Here is a 22,747-nt window from a genome sequence, read left to right as displayed (position 1 = left end):
TTCCTTTTATACACATTTACCTATTTTCACAAAACCAAAAGGTACATAAGTTATCTATCCCACTTGCACTTACAGCTTGGTTGTATAAGCCTTATTTCCTTAGGCAGCAAACCTAAAAATTCACAGGCAGGTAGATTTAAAAAAAATAAATCAAGCCTTTTGGATTAATACAGCAATGATAGTCTGATAGTACTTTACAGCAGGTGTATTCTCCAAGGAGGGAGCATTGGCTCATTTTTCCAGTGAAGTCTAGCATTTAATTTGGAAGTCTGCCTGATGGTGACTGATACCAGATCTTTCACAGGAGAAAAGAGAATCACTCTGATGGGCAGCTGATACTTGGTGAAAGCCTTATGCCCTGAAGCATGAAGGTTTGTATGTCTTGGAAGTTGTATACCTTTATATGTGGAGTTGGTTAACTATAGGCGATGATATCCCTAGTGATGAATTTATATATTTTTTTAAAATCTTAAACTCTTGCTGTTAGTGGCATAGTGAGTTGAATAATTTCATAGGCTGAGTACATTTTAGAAAATGTCTTTGGTTTCTAAGTTTAGCACCTTTCCATTTTCCTGGTCACCTTCTGGCTGTTTCTGAAAGGTAAATGAGAGTGTTCAATGTATTGCGGCTGCGGTGTTTGTCAAGTGGGATATTTTGGACTTATACTTCATCAGCATTCCCAATCATTGACCATAAAACTGTGCTCTTCTGAGCAACTGTACTTAAAAGTTGACTGTGTTAAAGTTAATATTTCTGAGTTGGCAATTTTCTTTTTTGTTTTCATTTCACTTTTATGCTAAAGTTTAAGCAGCTTTCTGCACTGTTTCTTTCATGGCTACTCGAACAACGCATTGAAGATTGATGTGACATTTCAAGTTGACATGTAATAATCTTGATTATTGTTGAAAGCCTTTTTGATGCATGCTGAAAGGAAGTTAGTGAGCTTAGTTTGATGTTACTGGAGAAGAAGTTTGACTACTGGAGAAGAACTGTGAGAGGGATACTGGAAAAAAATTAACATCTAATTCTTGTTTAATCTCCATTTTAAAAGTTCAAAATAACACTTTTCGAGTGATGTGTAATCTATAGTTTTAATTTCCTTTTCTAAGGAAACAAGTTACTTGCAATTATGCTTTCTGGCAATTCCTCTGACAATTGTTAGTCGCTTTAATGTGCTGGTAAACTGCAGCCACCTTGGACAAAGGGATAGTTCCTACAAGTTATGTGGAAGTGATTCCTGTGGAGCCGAAACGAGACTCTCTTAGTGCCACTTGTGGTAAGAACTCAACCCTTATTACACATTAGAGCAGCTCTACAGGCAAGAGGGTTTATGAATGCCCGAATTAGAAGAGGCTTTGCTCTCTTACCTTCTTAGATAGGAGAAACACTTGGTGATGAGACACGTTTCAAAGAAACTTTGAGCATCGTAATGAATTGTTTGATACAGGGTTGTTTAAAGCAGTCATTCCCTTTATCAGAAGTTTGAGTTCACACTACATTTTTTTTTTTTTTCCTAATGTTTCATTTAGGTAGTTTGCCTGAAGCAGAGTAAATGCCTTTTTTTTTTTTTTTTTTTTTGACTCACTTGTGATAATCACTTAAAGTCTGCTGATACAGAGCTGCTCTTTCACAGGAAGCTAGGATGACTTAACAGTGATTGGGGCATCAGAAACGTTTTGCATATCATTTCATAGTGTCTTTGAATGCATCTAGGAATTGATATATTGGATTAAAAAAAAAGTTTTTTGTTTTCATTTAGGCGTAATACTTTCTAGGTTATGTGTACCCACTGCACAGGAGATTTTACCTTGTAAATATTTATATACATAAAGGTCATTAGTTAGTCTTCTAAAATGTTCATTATGGTTATCTTTCAGAGATTATGTGAGCTGCTGCATTAGTCTTCTAACATCTTGCACTGAGTACTCATGGTATGTCTGAAGGACAGATCTCCTGTGTGTTCTGAATGTACCAGGTAAATCCCAACAATAACTTTTCATGGGAGATTGTGACCTGTTGAAGAGTAAGAAGTCAAGAGAGGGCAACTTTTATTCTATATTTAGTCCTAGTTGGCTCTGTAAAATGAGCCTGACAGGCTGTAGCCTAAAATTTATTTTTGTATTTGTGTGTTATAGTAGAAAATCAGATAACTGCAACACTAATGCAACTATTTGCAACACAAGTGAAGATGCAGTGTGCCAGTGGGACTTAGCCAGTTTCTGTACATACCTTTAAAACTTTGCTCAGCATTTCTGATGCTTGAGGTAAAGCAGAAGGAGGGAAAATAGTGATATTTTTCAGGTAGATAATTCCCCTGTCAAATCCCCTGCCTCACCTTTTTGTCTGAGAGGCAAAAAATGGATGCAGCCGTGACCTTTGAGAACAGTTTGATTGCCTTTCAATGGCAGTGGTGTTACAAGAGGTACTCTTCAGCAGCATTGGTGAATAAAGTCTTACCTTGACGTAATTCTGGCTAGCATATTGGATTGTAAGTAACTAATGCTACATCCATTAACCTAATTTAATATTTCATTTTCAGGTTGTCCTCATGAGTACTCCAGTGGAGAATGTCCATGATCTTCTTTGCCTGTGTGGTGCGGGTGAGGGATGGACTTCCCCTCTCAGCCTCCACAGATTTTCATTTCAACCAGGACTTTCTGGAGTGCAGAAAGAGATTAAAGGCTTTGTCCTCAATTCTGGCGCAGTATCCAAGTCGAGGCACGGCAAAAGGACGTGACCTTAGCATACAGTAAGTCCCTTCTTTTGCTTGTTTGTTTTTTTACTTTAATTTTTGAAATGGTTGTCCTGGGGATTAGTTGAACTTTAAGGATTAGGTATGTTCTATAGCACCTAACTGAACTCTGAAATCCCAGCATGCATGTCTAGTTTGTAACCTCCAAGCAGTATTTTGAAACCTTATTTCTCAGCACCACAGGCACACAGCTCGCACCCAGTTTAGTTTAGTAAGCATATGTTAAGAATTGCTTATTTTAGTTGTCACTTTTTGTAGCAAATGCTTTCTGCTTGATGGGCAGTACTTGTTACTATTGGCAATTGGAGTATCTTGGACTTCTACAAACACCTTCTAAGACGGCATCCTAGTGCCTAAGAATTACTTAGTTTAGTCTAAACCCCAAATCCTTTTCTTCAGGGATAGTCAGGTCTTGCTGATGCCTTCTTTCGGGCCCCTACAGTTCTGATCTGGCTTGCACAGAACTGCCCTGACTCCCTCCTATGTACTGCCCACTCCATTTTCTGAATACCACCAGGGTTCAAGTCTCTAGAAGCTCTGGCTGATGGGTGTGTCTTGAGGAGGCTTGAAGCATACTGACAATAGCCAGTATGGAGAAATTGTAAATCTTTGCTTTTATTTATTGGAGAAGGATGTGCTTGTCTTTATTTTAAGAAATTAAGGTTTCATTTGGAGATGAGAATTTTCATTTACTATTCATTCTAGTTTAGTTCTAAAAATGAGTTTTAGCTTGTGATTGCATTTCTGGCTAGCAGAAGTAAGAAAACTTAGAGACCCTGAGCTAAAACTAAGTATCCTTTTTTGGGGGAGAGATTGGAGAAAGAAGATCCATGAACTTGCACTGACTCAATTGGAAAAGCAGAGATTAGCATTTTAATTCCTTTTCCCTCAGAGTGCCCTTTAATGCTAACATGTTCTGCTGCTTTTAATCTTCTGTAGTCTCTACAGAAGTAGCTATGCATCTGACTCTGAAATGAGAAGAGTGCAAACAGATATGTGGCAAAAAGGCTATAAATTATTGACAACTGGGAAAAGGTAGTTTTTACGCAGGCATGGTGTTGTTCCTCAGCTGTGAGCTGGGGACAAAAGTAATTTAGGGAATGTACCCAGTGTAACTAGGCTGTAACAGAGCTAATCAAAACCATAAATCCCAAGTACGTAGTACAATGAATAAATAAAAATGTGATAAAATAGAAACCACAAGTATTTCTATATAAGAGGGATGAAATATATAAATAGTAGAAAAGAGAAAATACAGAGAGAGTAATTTTTCAGCTTCAAAACATTGGTTTTATACTGAAATATTGCTAACAAATGGCTAACCTGCAAGGGAGGATTTCCTTGGTCTTCTTTCAGAGATAATTACAAATCCGTAGTTATGGTGGGGATTGTGGAAGTTTAGTTATCTACATTATGAGTGCTGACATCTGAACTTGGTGCCCTGACTCCCATTTTATTTAATGAAGCCTAGATGAGAGTGATCTCTCTCATCCTTAAGTACACACCTACATTTTGGTCAGATGAGTGCCCTGTTAAGTTTCCTGGAAGTTTTTGTCCATCTGTAAGGAGAAACTTCTGCATAAATATGACTTCAGTGTTAGAGGGACCCCTTTTGGAGTAGAATTTTTATTGTGCTGTTTCTGACACAAACTTGTCTTTATTACAGATGGCTTAGCAGTAACAGTGTTTGAATATCTTGGTTTGTGCAAGTTAACAAATATCTCTTGCTGTTAACATGAAGTTGTCATATTCAAGGGGAGGAAGGAATATATTTACTTGCTTACTGATGAATGAGCTTGCTTGTTTTTACTTTTGTTTGTGGAAAGCCACTGTGTTTTCTTTCAAAATCATCTTGCCTGTGATGTTTTCTGGCCATCTCTTTAGCATGATGTGAAGCCAGCCTGGGAAAATAATGTCAATTTTCACTGATGTAGCAATTTAATAAAATCTGTGTTGTGATCTTTAGTGTGCTAAGGCATACTGAATGAGGTAAGAATAAGTGTTAGATCTACAGGGGCTGCAGGACTATGACAGCAGTGTGAACAATATATTTTTTGCAGTCTGCTCTTTCAGTGCAGCCTGTACATTTTGTTTTGACAGAAAGCACAGTTTACTTCTCATGTTCAGTATGACTCTTTTACCTTTTAATGTTGATGTTACATTTTTTCTTTTTCTGTTTCAGTTTCCTTTCTTCTGGGGATATTGCCTGCATGGCAATCTGTTCCAGCAATTACTCAACCATCATGGCGTTTTGCTTCTTGGAAGAGCTTCAGTGGGAATTTGCTGCTTCCTACGATACAACAAGCATCAGTTTAGCTTCCAGACCATATGCTTTTCTTGAATTTGGTTTGTAACTTTTGTTCTCTAATAGTAAGAATTCTTTGTCTGCTACTTTTATGATGTTAAACAATGTCTTCTGGCCAAAGCCTGACCATAAAAGTGTATCTCTGTGTGTGCCTTTGCATGTATGTGTAGGAGGAGATCTTGTAACTGCATTAAACTATTAGATTATTGGTTTTGCAGTTCCTGAGAGTCCCTGTAATAGATGAACAAAATGCTATGGTGATTAATAAACAAGCAGAAAAGAAAAAGAAATCCACATCTCGAACACTTTCTAACTTAATTAAAAAAAATACCTGACAAGTGGAGACAGATGGGTACAGGAAAAAAGGGAGACAGAATAGATTATTATGGGCAGCTTTACTTCTGGCATGACTTAGATTCACATAATACTTCATAATCATGCCTACTGTTTCTTTTTTAACCTGATATAAATGGTTTTCTTGCCAAGTAGCAGCTGCTATACTGAACCTTGCACCTTTGAAAAACACAATTCCCTTGCAATGAGAAGCTGTTTTCTGGGAAAGGATAAGATATGGCAGTGGGTTAACACACTTCTATCCAGATTTTGGTAACAGTGTTAAGCCCATGCTTAAAAGATTGAGAAATCCACAAGGAAAGTGTATTATAGAGCCATCTTGTATTTTGGGTGGATTCCCTGCAGGGCACATTCCAGTCATGATGTAATTTTATGCTGAGATCCAAATGACTCCTTTTTTTTTAACTTGAGTAGGAATTTGGGAATTTCTAGCCTCTTTTAATTGCATAAGGCTCTTTTAAAAGAAAAAATGCTTTTTTTTTTTTTAAATTTTACTATTATACAGTATTTTGTTAATGAGTCTACCTAGTGTTGATGTGTGGTGTTTTTTTTGTTTGTTTGTTTGTTTTTCTCCCTCCTGTGTTTGCACCTAAGATGTACTTGTTTCCTAAGATCTTAGCCTTTCCCTGGTAGTTACAGATAATTACAGCAGGCTGACTTAAGGTAATATACAGGATTTTTCACTAAGGAATGCTTATGGCACTGTGTATTCTAGCACAACATAAAGTCCTCCTGTGTGGTCTCAAAACTCAGGCTTAAGCTATTACACATTTATCACATCCACAGTCCTAGCTGTGGTCAACCTATGCAAGTCTGCTAGTGTAACAATATCTTAAGGATACTGATTTTACTCATAGGATATCTTAGCAAAATAAATGTTTCTGCATTTTATTTTCCTAAGCATTTGAAATAGCTTGAATTTGCCAATATCTTTGCACAATTAAATAGGAAGTAGCAGTATCCACAGTGAGGTACTTCATTCCGGAGGTGTGAGTAATTCATACTTGGACAAATTCTCTACTTAGTCTCAGAGCAACTCCTGTCAAACTAGCAGCCACATTTGTGGAAAGGGATTTGCTTGCAAATGGTATTAAGTTTAAAGTGTGAGAGATGAAGCAGGGTGATCTGTACGTAGATCTGTGGCTTGGATGTTGGTGGAATCACTGTGGAATTGCCTCTGCCAGTCAGAATTGCTTCATGACTCAAATATATGCTGAATTATTTTATCTCCATGCTGGAAAAAAAATAATCATTGACATTGTTAAAACACAATGGTAGTTCATGGGTAGTTTAAGATATGTGTTACATCAACCCTGGAATATGAAAGCTTGTTTTCAGTCCACTGGTAGGCAGTATGTTGAGATTTAAAGTGTCCAGAAGAGAGTGGGTGCGATATAAAATACCTAGGAGAGGTATTTTTTGTTCCCATTCCAGTGGTGGAATTTTACACCTGAAACTAATAAGAAATGAAGGAAGAAAAGAAAAGCAATCAGAAAAGAATGCCATGATTTGATTAATAATTATCTAAGGCACTTAACTTTTGCAGAGCTGATTGAAGCATGTTTTTATATTGTTTCAGATAATGTTATTCAGAAAGTGAAATGCCATTTTAACTGTGCAAGTGGCTCTCAAATGAAGGCCAACTGGGAGAAGATTGAGGAGGAGCTGAAGTTCCGGCCCCCGGTTCAGCTGAAACTGGAGGATACAGAGCTGATGAATGGGATAACAAATGGTGGGCATGCAGGTGTTCATGTGGAGGTTGGTAAGTTACTACTACGCACAGGTGACAGTAGACTTCCTGAACCTAACTTTGCAAATGACAGAAAAACATGTAACAGCAGTGGCTCCCTTTGTACTGAGAAATATATGTATCGTGTATGAAACCCAAGAAAAAAGTCTGCCTTTCTAGCATAGTAAACAACATATGGTCTTTAGATTATAGCAGGTATGCATCAGAGCCTTTAAGGACTTGTGGTAGTGTCTTTTTTCCCAGCCTTAGATCAGGTTCTCTGTATGGACAATTGGTTGTAAATGGACTTGGCATTTTCCATGTTAAATTCTCATGCTTTTAAAGTAGTTCTTTTGTCATAGAAAATTTAACAAACAAGCTCAACTAATTCATTGCTTGTTGCAAACTCTAAGAGAAGATATGTAATTACAGTCTGAATGAGTTGCTTCAGCCTTGAGGAAAGAGAAGATGAGAAGAATATGAGCTTGGGGGTAAATCTCTTATTCCCAGACTGTCTATTTTGGGTTGTTCTCCCCTCTTTGCTTTCTCCTTTTACCTTATTCTTTAAAATGTAATGCATTTGACTAAAATTCTGAAAGAGGATATGTACATCTGTATAAACAACACAAAAGGGACCTTTTTGTAATGAATACTGACGTTTTACCTGCTTTTACAAGTACTAACCTCTACTTATTTATTGTAAAATGGGTATCTTCTTATTTTTGTTTCAGTTGCATAGTCAAAGTCCTGCCTATTTCCTCTACGAAATGAAATCATAAAATCATAGAATCATTTAGGTTGGAAAAGACCCTTAAGATCATCAAGTCCAACTGTAAACCTAACACTGCAAGTCCACCACTAAACCATGTCCCTATTTTAATCCTGTTAGCATGGTGGTTTAAGTGCAGCTGGAGTGCCATGAACTTGTATTTCCTCTTTTTTTTGTTGTTCTTGGCTTACGAAGCACTAATAAAATTAAGTTCCAGTTGCTCAGTCTTATTGTTTCTGATGAATGAGCTGGAATCTAATTTGACATAGGTATTTATGTTAAAATATAGAGGGGCAGTGGCCAGGGGGAAGAAAAGATAGAATTGAAAACATTTTATTTGCCAGTCAGATTTGTGAGTGCTCCTCAGAAATGTGCTTGAAGGTTAAATATTTTCATGATGTGGCAGGGGTTGGAAATTCTTTGCACCAATGTGTACAGTTTCAGTGCCAGTAAATGTTTGCAAGCTAGTCTGTGTCCACAGATCAGAAATACATATTCAGTTCCCCCATATTCTTAATTGCTTTCTTCTACTTTCCATCTGGCTTTGTATTTCTTGCTGTTCTCTCTGGTCTAACCCAAATAGTCTTACAGATTGTTCTGCCTTTATTTTAAGGATCATGTTTATGATCATCTGTTCCCTCAGCTGGAGTCAGCTTTCCTGGCTTATGTCTGTCTCCTCTCATCATTACCTACCAGCCCTACTTTGCTCCTCTAAGTTTAGCTGTGTGGATAGCGTTTGTTCCTGTATGAATGTTATTTATTTTATGGCTCTGCTATGTAGGAGACTTTTTGAGCATACATTGAAGTGTTATGGTTGCAGGAGAGCAGAATTTAATTGCAGCTATATTCTATAGTGAAGATAGATCAATCATTGGATTGATCAAAACGTCAGTCTCCCTATGTGGTTGTCACTGGTTCCTGTCTCCTTCTGAGCTGTGTGATCACATCCCCTGACTCTTCTTTTTAGTGTGAAAGGAGTCTGAAAAGTCAGGGCAGTTTTGTTAGTATATATGGGAACAAGAGCTTTTTTTTTTTTCTTATATTTTTCATTCTTTCTTCTGTTTGTTCCTTCCTTTGTTAACTAAACACAGCCCAATTCTTGCTATAAAGATGCTAGCATTGTATCCTTGACCAACATCTACACAACCTCAGCTGTTGTTGCAAAAGCCTCACCTTGTGTCTCAATATGGGCACAGCTGATAAAGCTCTGGAGGACAGTGGGCCATGTATACAGAAGAAATATGAAGAGGGAGAGTTTTCACATCAGAATTGGCTCTATGAAGTAGAAGAACAACTTGTGCTGTTCATCTAGTAAGCGTGCTGTTAAATTATGCAGCATCATGCACCCCTTGATGACTGTTCTTCGTCTTTTGTAGGCTCGTGGGGAGTCCTTCACAGAGTCCTTTTTAAGGTGTTTTTTGAAGATAGCTCTCATCTCTGTCTTTTGTGTGCTTGTATTTTATTTTAAAGTGTTTGAGTCTGATTTCGTTTTTCACTCCTGGTGCTGTCTTTATCTGGAGCTCTGAGTATGTGACTCATTGTCAAACCGTTGTTGTGCTATGCCTTGAAGAGACAGAATGGAGCGTGATACAGGCATTCATGTCAGTCTCTGGTTAAATAGCCAGAGGCCTCTGCTCAGAAAATCTTTTATAGGCAGAAGTTTCAATTTCTTCATTGTGTGAGGGTGTTTTCACAGAATTGTTCTGTATATGTTCAAACCTGCAGATGCATTTTTCCTGGGTGCTAGATAATCCACAGTCCCCAGAACATCTTCTGTATGGTTCTTGTACTCTGAAGTGCACAACTTTTTTACTTGGAAGTCGAATCAGTTTGAAACTCAATTAGCATTTAATTGTGCTTGTGCAAAATTGTGCCATCTTGGACTAAGCGTGCTTGTTCTCTCTTGTTCCTTTATTTAATGTAACAAGCAATTCTAGTATGAAATTTTGTTTATAAAAATATGATTGAATTCACACAAGGAAGTGTAATAATTTTTCCCTAGCACTACCCATCTCACTTGTTCTGTGCAATTTCAGTTTGTGAATTAAACCTCAGAATGATACAGCAGAAATAAAGCTCCACAGCAAACAAATTAAAGATCGGTTTCAGAGAATCTGAACCCCGAGTAACTGGATATTGTAATCTCCCCTGCATCTGTGGTAGCAATTCCTTTTATCCTACTGGACAAAAAAATATGTAACTTTTACATAATATTCCATGCTGCAGAAGCAACATATTGAAACTTGCATTGTTCTTCCCTGGGGACTGGAAACTCTTGACATACGTAGTTTGCAAGATCCTGTACATTGAATGACACTTGTGTTTGATAATTTTTCTTTGTTTGAGAGGCACTGTGTGCCTCTGAAGTAAACCTTAGAAACTGAGAAAGAAGAAACAGTAGTCTTTATTAGGAAATTTCCATGAGAGAGAGACATAGCTGCAATATTATATAATTTATCAAAAATAATAGGAAACTGAATACTTAGGTCAGTGAATGAAAAAACATGCTGGTACAGTTTCTGTTCAGTGCAGTGTTTGGACTTTATATTTCCTTGTATAGCAAAAAAGCAAAATTGCCTTTGAATGATAGGGTTACTTGCACCATTTATTTACATGAACACGTGTATGACAATAATATACAGTAATGCCACATAATGTGACATATATCAAATGGAGTTAATGCAGTTCCTTTTGCAGCAGCTTTGGAGATGAAATTATGGAGGTACGAGTGCATGCCAAAAACTAATTACACAGACACTTATAAAAGATACTTTATATCCCTATATTAATTTGGCAGCAGACTTTTTTACATCCATCTATCAAAATCTCTCTTGAAGGAGAAGATGCAAGTGTTTTCCTATCTTAAACCATGCAGTACTGCAATATTTTAAGCTGTTATGGTGTTTCATCTGTCACTGAAACGAAGCCAGAGACAATGTCTGCTGTGTTGCGTAGTTTATCTACAGCAGTCAGGAGCTGGCTACATCTGGACAGGAGGCACAAGATCTTGAGAGCTGGGGAAAATTCTTGAGGGCTCCTTCATTCTCTCCTGTATCTTATGGATGTTGGTGCAGGAGAGGATCTGGATTTAGTATCTCAGCTGCAAATTTCCCTTCTTATTGTTACGCTGACACTGTTCTACTTGTGGTGATCCAAGGGCAGGGATGAAATGTAGGTGAGTATCTAGGTGTGGTATCTATTGTTGGGCTAGCTAGTATAGCTAGGGGAAAAAAATAGGTGAGCTTTTGGACAACTGAAACCCTGTATTAGAAGCGGCAGATTCCAAAGTTAAATACACATTTGTAATAATTGCTTTGACCTTAATTAGGTATGTATCATTTAAACCATCCTGAAGAAATGGTATTTGGGGGTGTGGATGTTTAGTAGTAGTAGTAGTGGAGAAGGTGAGAAAGGAAGGAGACAGATAATTCGCTACGTGTGAAACATGGGCAGGTTGGGAGAAAGGGAATTGTAAAGCACTGTAAAATGTGGCTCAAAGGCCAAAAACTATAGCATCTAGTTGAATTCCTAGGCCCCTGTTTTGATCGTGGTTTTTTTGTCAGAGGTAAGAGCAGCAGTTCTGGTACAGACGTTTCCCCGCTGTGACTGGGTAGTATCGTCCTGACAACTCCTTCAACAACTATTCTAGCAGCAGAGCATCAAAGACCTTGGCTCCTACAGTTGTATTCTGGCAACTGCTTCATTAGGGCACCAAATGCTGTATGGAAACTGCAGGTGAAACTAAATTGCTGTATACCAGACAACCCTCAAACTGTCAGTGGGAAGAAATACATAATTACCAATTGAGGAAGAGATGAATTACTGTTTTGCTTTTGTGGGTGTCAGGAATCTAAGCTCTTTCTCAGGCCTTTGGGTGCTTAAAGCCTCTAGCTTTTCTACTGACCTGTGAAGAGTGTTAAGTATGCTAATCTGCTTTAATAAACAGTTGAAAAGTGTCTGCGTGTACCATAAAAGACGACATTAATGCCAAATAGCTCAAAGACAAATTCTATTGCTTAATCTGTTTAAAAAATACTCTAGAGCTCTTGCTGATTTCTAGATGTCTGCAGAACTGAACAGTGTAATGCAACAAAAAAAAAAAAGGTTTTTCTATTCATAATTGGTCTTCTCTGGAGCAAACATGAAAGGTTTTGAAAATGTTTAAAACCCGCATAAGCTAATTTGAGTCATTTTATGTTAGAAGATTCAAAGTAGTAGTGCAAACTTTCACTAATGTAAGTTTTGGGGTTTTTTTTGTTGTTGTTTTGTTTTTGTTTTAAGTCCCTACTTACAGAATGCAGCGTGTGACTCCCCTGGGGATTCTATCCCTTGTTCTGAACATCATGTGTGGAGCTTTGAATCTCATTCGAGGAGTTCATCTAGCAGAGTATTCATTTCAGGTAAGCCTGATTGAATTGAAACCTGTAAATGAGTCAAAGGGAGAGAGTTATTTGGGTAACTAGATTAAGGGTGGCTGTTCTGCTTCTTAGTAGAGCATACGTCTTTCCACAAGAAGTGTTTGTTCATCCAGGGAATGTACCATTGATTGCTCACCTGCTAGACTTCATGTGTTTTGTTGTATATTGCAGCACATTGCATTTTATTCTTTTCTAGGGAGATTAAGAATTGGAGAAATATTTTAGTCTTGCCAGGCTGACTGAATTCTTTTTTTTTCCATTCTTGTATTTTGTTCTAGGTGCTTTTGTGTACATTTTTTTTAAACAAATGTGAAACTGTAAACAACTTTTCAAAAGGGAAAAAAAAGTGTCCTGATTATGTGGTGGCACCATTTTATTTAGCAGGAATTGTCACATAAGCCTCAGTTCTTGGTATCTTGTTCAATCATATTGATCTTGCTGTTTAATACTGTTACAGTCAATCAACATAAACTAGGATGAGAGGTACTTGACGAAATATCGTGTTCTAAAATATCAAGCAGTACTTGCTAAAAACTGCATCTGACGTAGTTCTTTGTCACTTCTTTTAATCCAAACAGGAGGACCATGAAGGAATTGGAAATGTGATAGCTTTTTTTCTACCTTTTCTAGCCTGTGTTTTTCAGGTATGTTAAGTGTAAATAAAATGCTTTCTGATTATTTTTATATTACAATATACAAGACAAAATAATTTTCAGCTAAGAGGAGGAACGGTTTGGTTTTTAGTATCCTATCTAGGTGATTTCACTGAGGTATTCCGGTGAAGTGGCGCAAATACAGTTAAAGGCACAATTTAACCCCTGGCAAATTGCAGTTGCAAGCTTTTTCAGTGCTTTCATGTTTTGACATGCCAGATGGGGCTGAGTGTGATAAATAAGTGCTAGCCCAAAGATGGTTTGTTTCCCAAAGGGATAGACACAGTGTCTTTCTGACCGGGGCAGACTTAGTGATGGGCTTTTGTAGCATAACCACCTTGAAAGACTAAGCAAGTATAGGATAGCCACATTATTGAAAATGTTCTAATTTACAGTAAAAATTACATTTAATTCTTGAGACAAATGTAGTTCCTGACTTCCTTAGATTTTTTTTTTTTCCTAATGGATTATTTTCTCTGACGTCCTTATGCAGAAGAGTTTGAATGAGGAAAGTATTGTATACTCTAAATGGGTTCTTCTTGAAAGGTTCCTAAAATGCCTAAAACAGTGGCCCACAACCTTTAACTTGAGGGCAATATGTTGTTTGCAGAATCTTCAATTTTTAGCCTACCATCGCGGGAAGCTGCTGTAGTTGGGTTACTAGTTGACAGAAGGAATAAAATAATGCCTGCATTGTATTCATTGCTTAGTACTGTTGCATTTGGGTAATGGTTTGGGGACCACTGTCTGAAGACTTCTATTTATCTATGGTATTTAAAACTTGAAGAGAGGCTATTTATTGTATCGTAATAGATACAACTTAGTGTCTTTCAGCCTTCTTACACCTCTGTTCACAGCAGAGCTTTAAGATAGAGATACTAATTTGGATCTAAATACTTGATGCAAGTCATTCTTCACAAAGAAAGGCCCTGTCCTGCTTTTTTCCAGTTACTACCTGAAGCTAGAGAAGCTAAATAAAGAACAATTCTCTCTTATCCTTTTGACCTATAGCAGTCGTCTTCACAGAATGCTTGTGCATAAATTGAGCTCAAATGTGAAGTGCTTTCTACATACTGATCTCTACTTGTGTCATCAGCACAGTTGGAAACTGTGACCTTAAGTGAGAAAGCATGATCTGTTACTGCCTGAGTTAAAAAAGTAACTCTTCTGCCAGCACTTTGTGAGTTTTTAGTTTTTTCCTGTATGGGTTGTTGCTCTTCACACATGCTTAGCAAATGGGGTTCCACCTGTTCTTGAATTTAAAAAGAAAAAGAGCCCAAAGCCCCAGCTAAACCTCTTAACAGAAATGATGGTCTTTCTACCAAGTCAAGTCTAGAGAATGAAGTCCTTTACTTATCCCAAGAACAAATACGGCAGAAGCAGATTTGGGTTTACTGTTTTCCCGCTTGAACCTTTGTCTTGCAAAAGTCATAGGTGGTTTTTTGAAAGCTGGCTCAGCTTTTGGGCTCCTTTTAATCCAGGCTGAGACAGGCAGGAGGGATGCCAGTTGTGCTGACAGACTTCGTTTGATATCTGTGCTTACCCAGTAGGGTCTGGGTTGAGGCAACCACTCTGGCTATTCGTGGAGGACCTTTCAACATAGGAGTTGAAGGGAAGCTTTGAGCTTCGTAGTGATCACTGCAGTGACAGGCACATCCAAGCAGCATAGATGTGCCAGCAATTCCCAGTTATGTCTCTTGTCTATATGTCCATAGTTTAATGCTAACACTGTCCCTCTGGTCCTTTTGTAGTGTTACTTGTACCTCTTCTACAGCTCAGCAAGGAAGGTGAAGACGTTTGTACTCTTTTTCTCCGTTTGTTTATGCAACATTTACTTGTACGGATTACGGAACCTCTGGCAAATAGCCTTTCACATAGGAGTGGCATCTCTTTCTTCTTATCAGATACTGACAAGGCAACTTATGGAGAAACAGCCTGACTGTGGAGTATGAAAAAGACTTTGGGATTGCTACTCTATTTTTACAACTTTTTTTGTATTGAACTGGCCAAAAATAGCTTGGAGTATTTTTAAAGATTTGTGACAAGGTTATTGCAAGGAGGATATTTCAAAGCAGCTTGAAATAAAGTAGGATACAGTAATCGTGTCAAACATACAGTGAGGAATGGACCTGTATTTAACATGGCATGTGGTAATTGTGCATGGTAGATCTTGTCAGGTGTGATCAACGGATGGAGGTTCTCCTTACCATAAACAGGCTTTTACTCCTTGACTAATACCATCTAGACAGCATTTTGCCATTTGTCTTACTGGCTTTGTAACAGTTTGGCAGATCAATGTCTCGCCCTGCCAATGCTTCCGAAAATATTAAAATTGTATAGTAAAATGAAGATAAAATGGTGGATAGCATTTTTGTCTATAGAATTTGTGAAGCGTTAAGATTCTTGGTAAATGTGAGTAAAAGAGTCATTTGCCGTCATTAGATGAGTTCAATATCAGTGGGAAAAATTGTTAGGATGAGCTTCAGGGTAATTTTTCTAGGTTTTGAAGGAAAGGAATAGGCTGTGGCTCTTTTAAAAACCATAAAGGCTATAAATATCTCCTGGCTAAACAGTGCATCATAGTTAAGTATATGCTCATTGGCTAATTGCAAATACGCTTGGGGCAGCATAAAATAAACCAAGTGAATGTAAGTGATCTTTCAGCTCAAGTAGCCTTTATTCCCTTGGTTGAGGTCACTCTTAGTATAAGGGTAATTCCATGTTTGCTTGGTCTGTATGGATAATAAATCTTCCAAGCCTACTTATGACAGGCCACTGACTCCTTCACCTTTTAAAAAAATGTATAGCTGGTGAGTAGGAAGCTATTTCCAGTAATGGAAAGCAAGAGCAGGTTCTCTTTATTATATAAAACACCTTTAGTTAATGGTGTTGAATTCTTACACTAAGATGAATTAATGAGTGTGCACTTTTGAATATAGTACTTAAGAGCTGAAATTCATAACCTCTGCTGCACTAGGTATTCTTGTATGTGATGTACTGAAGTGCATATGGGCATTTTAGAACATAGATGAATAATTTAAGCTGTCTGTTTAAAAAAATGCATAGCATTTTGATGCAGCTGTCCTTGAAGGGTTATAGAGACTCAAACTGAGAAGATGTAGAGAACTGTAGGTGTGTTATTGTGGAAGTGTGGTCCTAGATTTTCTTCATTTTTTTCTTGGGAAACTGTTTTCTGGTCGCCCCATTTCTTCCACCAAACGTCTCTCACCAAAGATTTATTTTCCTCTCACATGGTCTCTACTTCTAGTGGTTGCAAAGAGATTAGCGTGATGCAGAGTTGCCTTCCTGAGTTTGCAGAAATGCTTAGCAAAATTACTTCCTTGCATCTCAGTGAATTTTCCTGAAATCTTGTGGTGTAAACACTTACGAGTATCAGCGGACTACTAGACCAGAAACCTGTGTACCTTGGAAGCACTTTTTTGCAGCTGACTGCGACAATGGCATCGATAGGCAGCCCTTCACAGCCTGAACAGTTTCTAGGACATCAAGAGACTTGGTGCCAGAGTAGTAAAACGTAGGTATTTCTCTTCCATCCCATGTTAGCCCATTTACTGTAATAATAACATAATTAATTCCTTTAAACTGTATGGAATACTCTAGTAGGAGTGATGGAGGAATATTCTAGCCAGCCAGTTAACAGCTAGAGCTGTGTGTCATAAGGGAATACTATTCTGTTACAAGGGAGTGGATTAAAGTTGTTTGTCTGTCATTACCCCAGTTTTCTGCCAGAGTGTAAGTGGAGAAATGAAGCCAGAATTCAACCATTGTCTTTAAGACACCCAGATGACCCTACAGATGTGGGGGATACTGACAAGCTTTAAGTTTCCATGCTGTTCAGTCCCAGTTTTACTTGGTGATATGACCCAACTCCCAGCTCCTACCCTTTTACCCTCCATCAGGTTAAAGAGTCGAAAAGAGCTTTACTGGTTCTCCATCGGCTTGGATAAAGCTAGCCTGCTATAGCATAAGGCACGTAGAGCATTTATAACTGGGGCATGGGTCCAGTGAACCGTTACCTGCTTTTTATTCCTTATCCTTGTATTGAGGTGACTGGAAGAAACTGTAATGTTCTTGATGGTTCCTGAGCATCTGATTGTTTGCTTTATCATAAAACAAATACATCCCCATGCCAGCTGATGTTAGCAACAGCTCTGCAATAAGAGTGGTAGAACAAGGTGTTTAGATAGCTTGTGTAATTAACATAATTACAGTGGATGAAGATTAAATTTAGCTTGTGTTTAATATTTTCTTTTTCCTGAAAATGTTTCAGTAAAATCAAACAAAACCACTTGGTTCAGTTCCGCCTTCGTGTAAATTTTTTTTTTTTGCTTGATGGATTAGATGGAGGATGCGACTAGATCTTTCCTACTAAATGAACGAAGCTCTGGTTTGCTGGTAGTCTTAATCCCTTTGCAGCCTTTTTTTTTTTTCCCTGTAGTATTTGTAAACCATATTAAGGAATCTGCATGGATTAATGTAGTGCGTTAGTATCTGCGCACTTTATCGGTTTGGACTGTGATTCTGGGATGAGGCAGAGCATGCATAGTTTGACCTATTTTTATTTTTTATCTTTAATGTTAGTATTTAGAATGGCTCCTATATCTGTATGGTATTTATACAGATAAACATTTTCTTCTGGAGAAACAGCAAGAGGAATAGAATAGTTTACATTGATCTCAGTGCTTTAAGATTTAATAAAAGACAATGACTTGCAGTTTGAGTACATGAAATCTGACTCATAATGTGGGATTATGCCTGTATTGAATCAAATCCCCAGACAGGAATCCATCCCTCTTTGTTTGACTTTAAACTGTTTAATGTAGTTTGAATTGCATCTCCTTAATTCTGTCAGTTTTCAAGATAAGTCTTTTGGAAACTCTTCTCCTCACCCAGCATCTCAGCGTAAGAAAATTGGCAAAGAATAAACTTCATTAATTTAAAGATTTGCAGTGCTTAGTCACTTTATGAAACTGATAATTTTCTGTGGGTTTGGTTTGGGGTTTTTTTTTTGGTTTTGTTTTTTTTCTTTCTCCCAAAGACCTGTTAAGTTTGTAGAAGGTGGGCTGGTACCTTTTTAGACATTTTTGCACTGTATTAATAATTGAACCTGTGTAAATGTGTATAAAATCATTTTGCATGTTTATGTATATATGTACATATATCTAATAAATGGCTTTTTTTTGTAATGGTTGTCTTCATTCATAGTTTTGAAATAGCTGAGCATATTAGAAACAAGGTAGATTAGCCATTTCACTTTCATATGAATCTTTAGTGTTTCATGTGGCAGTGTTCCAAATATTTTAAAAATAAACTCAGTTGTTCTCTTTAACAAATAGCTTCAAAATCAGAGTGATTTCAAATGCTGTTGTAGTGCATGCTGGATTGTATGTGGTCTCTTATAGAAGGAAATACCTGTATGAACTCAGGGTGGCTTTCTCTGAGATGGTGTGCTCTCTGATACCTAATCTACCTGGGTGCACACTGGCTTTTTCTGTTCAGGGGGAATTAGGTACAATTTTTATTCAGTCATCTACAAACTGAAGAGTGACTGATTCATCAGTTGAACTATATTTATGTATTTATAAATATGTAGATAGAAACTTGCTTATCAAAGCAACAGATTGTAGTAGGCTGTGATACAATCTTTGTAGCTTTAACAGTCTTGCTCTTTACTTTCAGAGACCATGTTACATGGCTTTTCCTGAAAAACTTGCATTTTGGAGTGGTGAAGTATGTGAAGTAAGATGTACCGTGGTCCCATAGGTCCTTTTGCAGTTGCTTGGCGATGAGGAGTGGAGATTTTGCAGATTGCTGTCAGATTTTCAGCCTAGTCACTTAATGGAACTAGGCCTATTACTTAGTCCTACCAGTCAGTCCCTGCTAAGAGCTTATGGACCTTTTTGGGCTCACTTCAGCCACCTTTGATAAAGGCTCTGAAGACACTGATTCATCAGGCTTTGTAGAAATGAATGACTTTACACGACAGAAAATTCAGCATTCCCCCCATCTGAATGTGATGGGTTCAGGTATCGATGAATGTGCTTTGGGAGAGTGATGCTTTCAATGGCAGGACTCATAGAGGACCCTGCCTAATCAGGAACCAAAGAATTAGGTAAAAAAAAGCTGGAAGAAATCAGGGTTGTGGAACTGCTGGTTTCTTCCCATTTTTCTGCCCCCTGGTCCTTCACAGGAACAACACCTAGATGTCCGTAGCAGAAGCAAAACATGATGGGTAAAGGGCTGCGTTCTTCCACTGGTTTCCACTGTGTAAAAAGTGATTTTTTTTTTTTCTAATCTCTAAGGCTTCTTTATCAAGAAGGCAGTTGTGGGTAAAGTGGATCTGGGAGAACTGTGAATTCTTTAGTCTTCTGCTTTAAAAATATATCCCACTCTTTGCCTGGACTTGGCCTCTTAGCCTTGGAGCTTGTTCAGATGTTGGCTTGCGGCACAGAAATACCAGCAGTAGGTTTGAGATCGTTACAGTCCTGTGGCACTCGTTGCTGTTCTGAAAAGAGAAAGAGAGAAGCCTGCGTGTGCTCCTGTAATGAGGAAAGAGGCAGAACAGTGGGTTGTGCAGACAGTAGGTGGTAATAAGCAAAAGCTGATGGCGGGGGAGAGAGGAGAGCGCCTTGTTGTTCTGAACTGCTCTGCCCTTTGAAATCTAGATGTTATTTTTGTTCTGTAAATAAATGATTGCTCAAAGCATGTTTTTTCTCAAGATGCCAATAGAGAAGAACAGCAGCCTTTCCCTTTTTTTCTAAGGTGAGGGGAGAAAAGCAATTATAACTCCCTTCTTCTTTTGAAGATGCTGATAAAAGGAGGTGGGAGGATCAGAGGGTCCCTGTGCCAAAAGAGGAACAACTCCTAAGGTGATAGAAATACATGTTTTTATTTTAAACAAAGTAACTCAACTTCTGCTGCCTGCTGACTTACAAATGTGACCCAATTGCATGTAAAAACTGTTTGCGGGTGGGGGGGAAGGAAACGGTGGCCACAAGAAAGAGAGCAGCTCTGTCTTCAGATGTGTTACCTCCTCGTGGTGCTGGCTGGCTCAGCGCTCGTGTCCGAGGCTACTCTCGGAGCAAGCTCAAAACCAGGGGCAGGCGGGAGGTGGGGACAGTTGAACAGCCTCTCTCCGGTGGTATTGGCTTTTAAAAGCCATCGACTGTGTGTCTGAACCTCAGCGGCGAGGTGCCTCTGCCGAGGATGCAGGCTGAAGGGGTCGGAGGCTTTATTCCACGCCTGTTGGCTTTTACAGGTACCTCCTGGTTGTCTGCAAATAAATCTCTACTAAAGGTATGACCTTTTGGAGAACGTTTTGGAAAGAAGCAATATCGTGTCGGCAGGAAATGAAGAAGGTGTGATTGAGCTCCCTGGGGCGGGGGGGCGGGATGGGGACGTGTGTGTGTAAATTAGTCCTCTTCCCCTCAGTCTTTCTTTTGCAAAAAGCTTAACAAAGTGATATTTTTAAATTTGACCAATTGCTGTGCAATGTTTTCCCTCTGAAGTGTTGCTCTGGCAAAATAAGGACCATGGAGCGGGAGTGAATAGTGTGTCTGCTGTGTTTTCCCATGCTGCAAATGTGTGATATCACGCAACTGTATTCATCAGGCACTTCTGGAAGGGCTGTTCAAGGAGAGAAGCTGTTAACCTCTGCGGGAGGGCAGATAAAAGGTAATATCCCCTTTCCTTGGGCCTGCCCCCCACCAGATATGGTAGTAGCTCTTTTTTCCCAAATTATGGAGGTGAATAACAGCATGAGCTCGAGCTCATGCATGTCTTAGATTGGCGTAAGCTAATTTCTAATCAGGAAGATGCAGCTAAAAGGGGAGGTGTTTCCCCATCCCTGAGGCTGCAGGTCTTTCCCTTGAGTCTTTTTTTCTAGCCCTGGGAAGGCTGATCCAAGCTGCTCGGACGAACCATTTTAGAAGTAATTAAATGGTAACACAAAACAAAGAGCCCTTAGAAGTCTTTGCTTTCTGTTCCCACTTAAAGTATATGATAAGCAAAACACAGAAGCATATGAAATTCCCTTTGGTGGAATAAATGTCATCCGATACAAGAACGGTAAGAAAGGCTTGAAATAATGACCATTAAAATGTAAAGCACCAGTCGGTATAGCATGACATACAGCTGCGCAGGGCTGAGATTTCGTCTTTCATTATGCAAGGAAAGACATTAACATACAAAATCCCTTATTTCATGGGCTCTTGTAGGGAAACACTAAAAAGCAATTATGTGGAAAGTTCAGCTCTGAAATATATTAGGGCCCATCGGTATGCGCCACGCAAAACAAACAAGAGGCTCCTACCTGCTGTGGCCTTGGGTGAGAGCTGGGGGCACAGACCTTCTGGCATGGATCGGCCCCAAACTATTTGTATTTGCCTGCTGGATGAGGCCAAAAACCCCAAGTCGAGCTGTGGTGAAGGTGCCAGGCATGCTGAAAAAGCCCGTATATGTCACGGCAGGCTTTGAACAGCAGAGTGCCCTGGCCGAAGGGGAATATATGCTGCGCTCGGAAGATGCAGCAGTACAACTACAGCCGCTGAGTGTGGTTCTGGGTGGCAGGGATGGCACTGGATCTGCCTCACCTTGTTTTTTCTGTCTTCACGTAATAGGTGTGACCCGAATGTATGTAGAGCATCAGGCTTTCCTGCAGGACAAGGCAGGAGTTGGGCATATCGGCTGTGAGCACAGCCAGGAGCTGGGGCATCCTTCCAGAAGATGGGTCTCTTCCCAAGGTAGTGCCTTGCACCTGCACACAGGTCTCATTTAAGACTCGAGAAATGTTTAGATGACGCAGAGCAGGAACCTCCGATGCTTGAGGCATCTCAAGAGCTGGCAGCGTCGTCAAGCTGGGTTGCTGGTTTGGGCTCACAAGCCAAAATTCCTGTGACGTGTCCCATGTTGGTAGTGAAGTTTCTGCTTTGTGTCTAGCCCATACGTACCTAACTCATAGTGTCATTTTTCTTTTTCTTTGAAGCTGCTGACTGGGGCTGGCTTGCTCTGCGGATGCTGGGGTCGGAGGGAGCAGGCGAAAAGCAGCAGCTCTGCGGTTTCACGGTTAATACCCAAACCGAGCAGGAGAAGCCTCGCTGCCTCCGTTCCCAGGACTTGCATGTCCTTGGCTGTTCCTTATGCTCACGCAGGACTTCTCAATCCCCCCAGGCAAGAGCAGGTACCTAGCGAGGAGCGTTTGCATTTAAAAAAAATAAAATCGAAGCAATCTTCGGCATTACTTCTTGAGCTTTCTGCTTCTCTCTCTTGCAAGCACTGGGAGGCACCAGTGTACAAGCTAATGCTGCACATCCAGGCTGGGAGGGAAGCCAAACAGCTGACTTGGGGAACCTGCCAATTTTTTTACCTGCTTGTACAAATGCTACAGTTCTCCCAGTAGATTTTGCTGTGGGATTCATGAAAAGGAGATAAAACACCCTGGAGACAGTAGGAGGATCACTTCAGGGCTGCAAATCCACTTACCTAGCTAGGTTGGAACCAATTTGTCAAAAGCGAAGTCACTGCAGCTTCTCTTTTTTTTTTTTGTCTCGCTAGTCTTTAAGGAACAAAGCGTCGTTCTTTGTGCTAAATATTGACGCTCCTGGTCTGAGCATCAGGGCTTTGTTCTCGGCCTGAGGGATTCAGGAAGAAACTGGAGGGTTTCTGAGAGAAGAAACCAGCAGCTTAATTAGCGAGAAAGTTTGGAGGCATACATGCATACATTTCTGGTACTTAATCCATCTGCAGTA

General features: G+C 39.2%; 1 protein-coding gene across 14 annotated transcripts in view; it reads left to right on the top strand.

Annotated features, from left to right (window-relative positions):
• The window catches only part of SEC22C (SEC22 vesicle trafficking protein homolog C (S. cerevisiae)), a 50,201-nt gene that overhangs the window by 3,457 nt on the left and 23,997 nt on the right, over positions 1–22,747 (top strand). For 4 of the 14 annotated variants that reach the window (XR_773967.1, XR_773968.1, XR_773966.1 and 1 more), the window contains exons 2-8: positions 305–371; positions 1,878–1,975; positions 2,540–2,749; positions 4,935–5,098; positions 6,991–7,173; positions 12,191–12,309; positions 12,906–12,971. Coding sequence is in view for 6 of the 14 variants with exons in the window: in XM_010561349.1 (XP_010559651.1) it covers positions 2,568–2,749; positions 4,935–5,098; positions 6,991–7,173; positions 12,191–12,309; positions 12,906–12,971 (714 nt within the window). In the remaining 8 variants the exon portion in view is untranslated. The other 10 variants (XM_010561330.1, XM_010561339.1, XR_773974.1 and 7 more) reach the window with 9 other exon arrangements.

The sequence above is a fragment of the Haliaeetus leucocephalus genome, unplaced genomic scaffold (genome assembly GCF_000737465.1).
Source record: "Haliaeetus leucocephalus isolate CR32 unplaced genomic scaffold, Haliaeetus_leucocephalus-4.0 Scaffold0, whole genome shotgun sequence".
In the NCBI taxonomy this organism is placed as follows: Eukaryota; Metazoa; Chordata; class Aves; order Accipitriformes; family Accipitridae; genus Haliaeetus; species Haliaeetus leucocephalus.
Note: the sequence above shows the minus strand (reverse complement) of the source record. Positions and strands in the feature narration are given on the sequence as shown.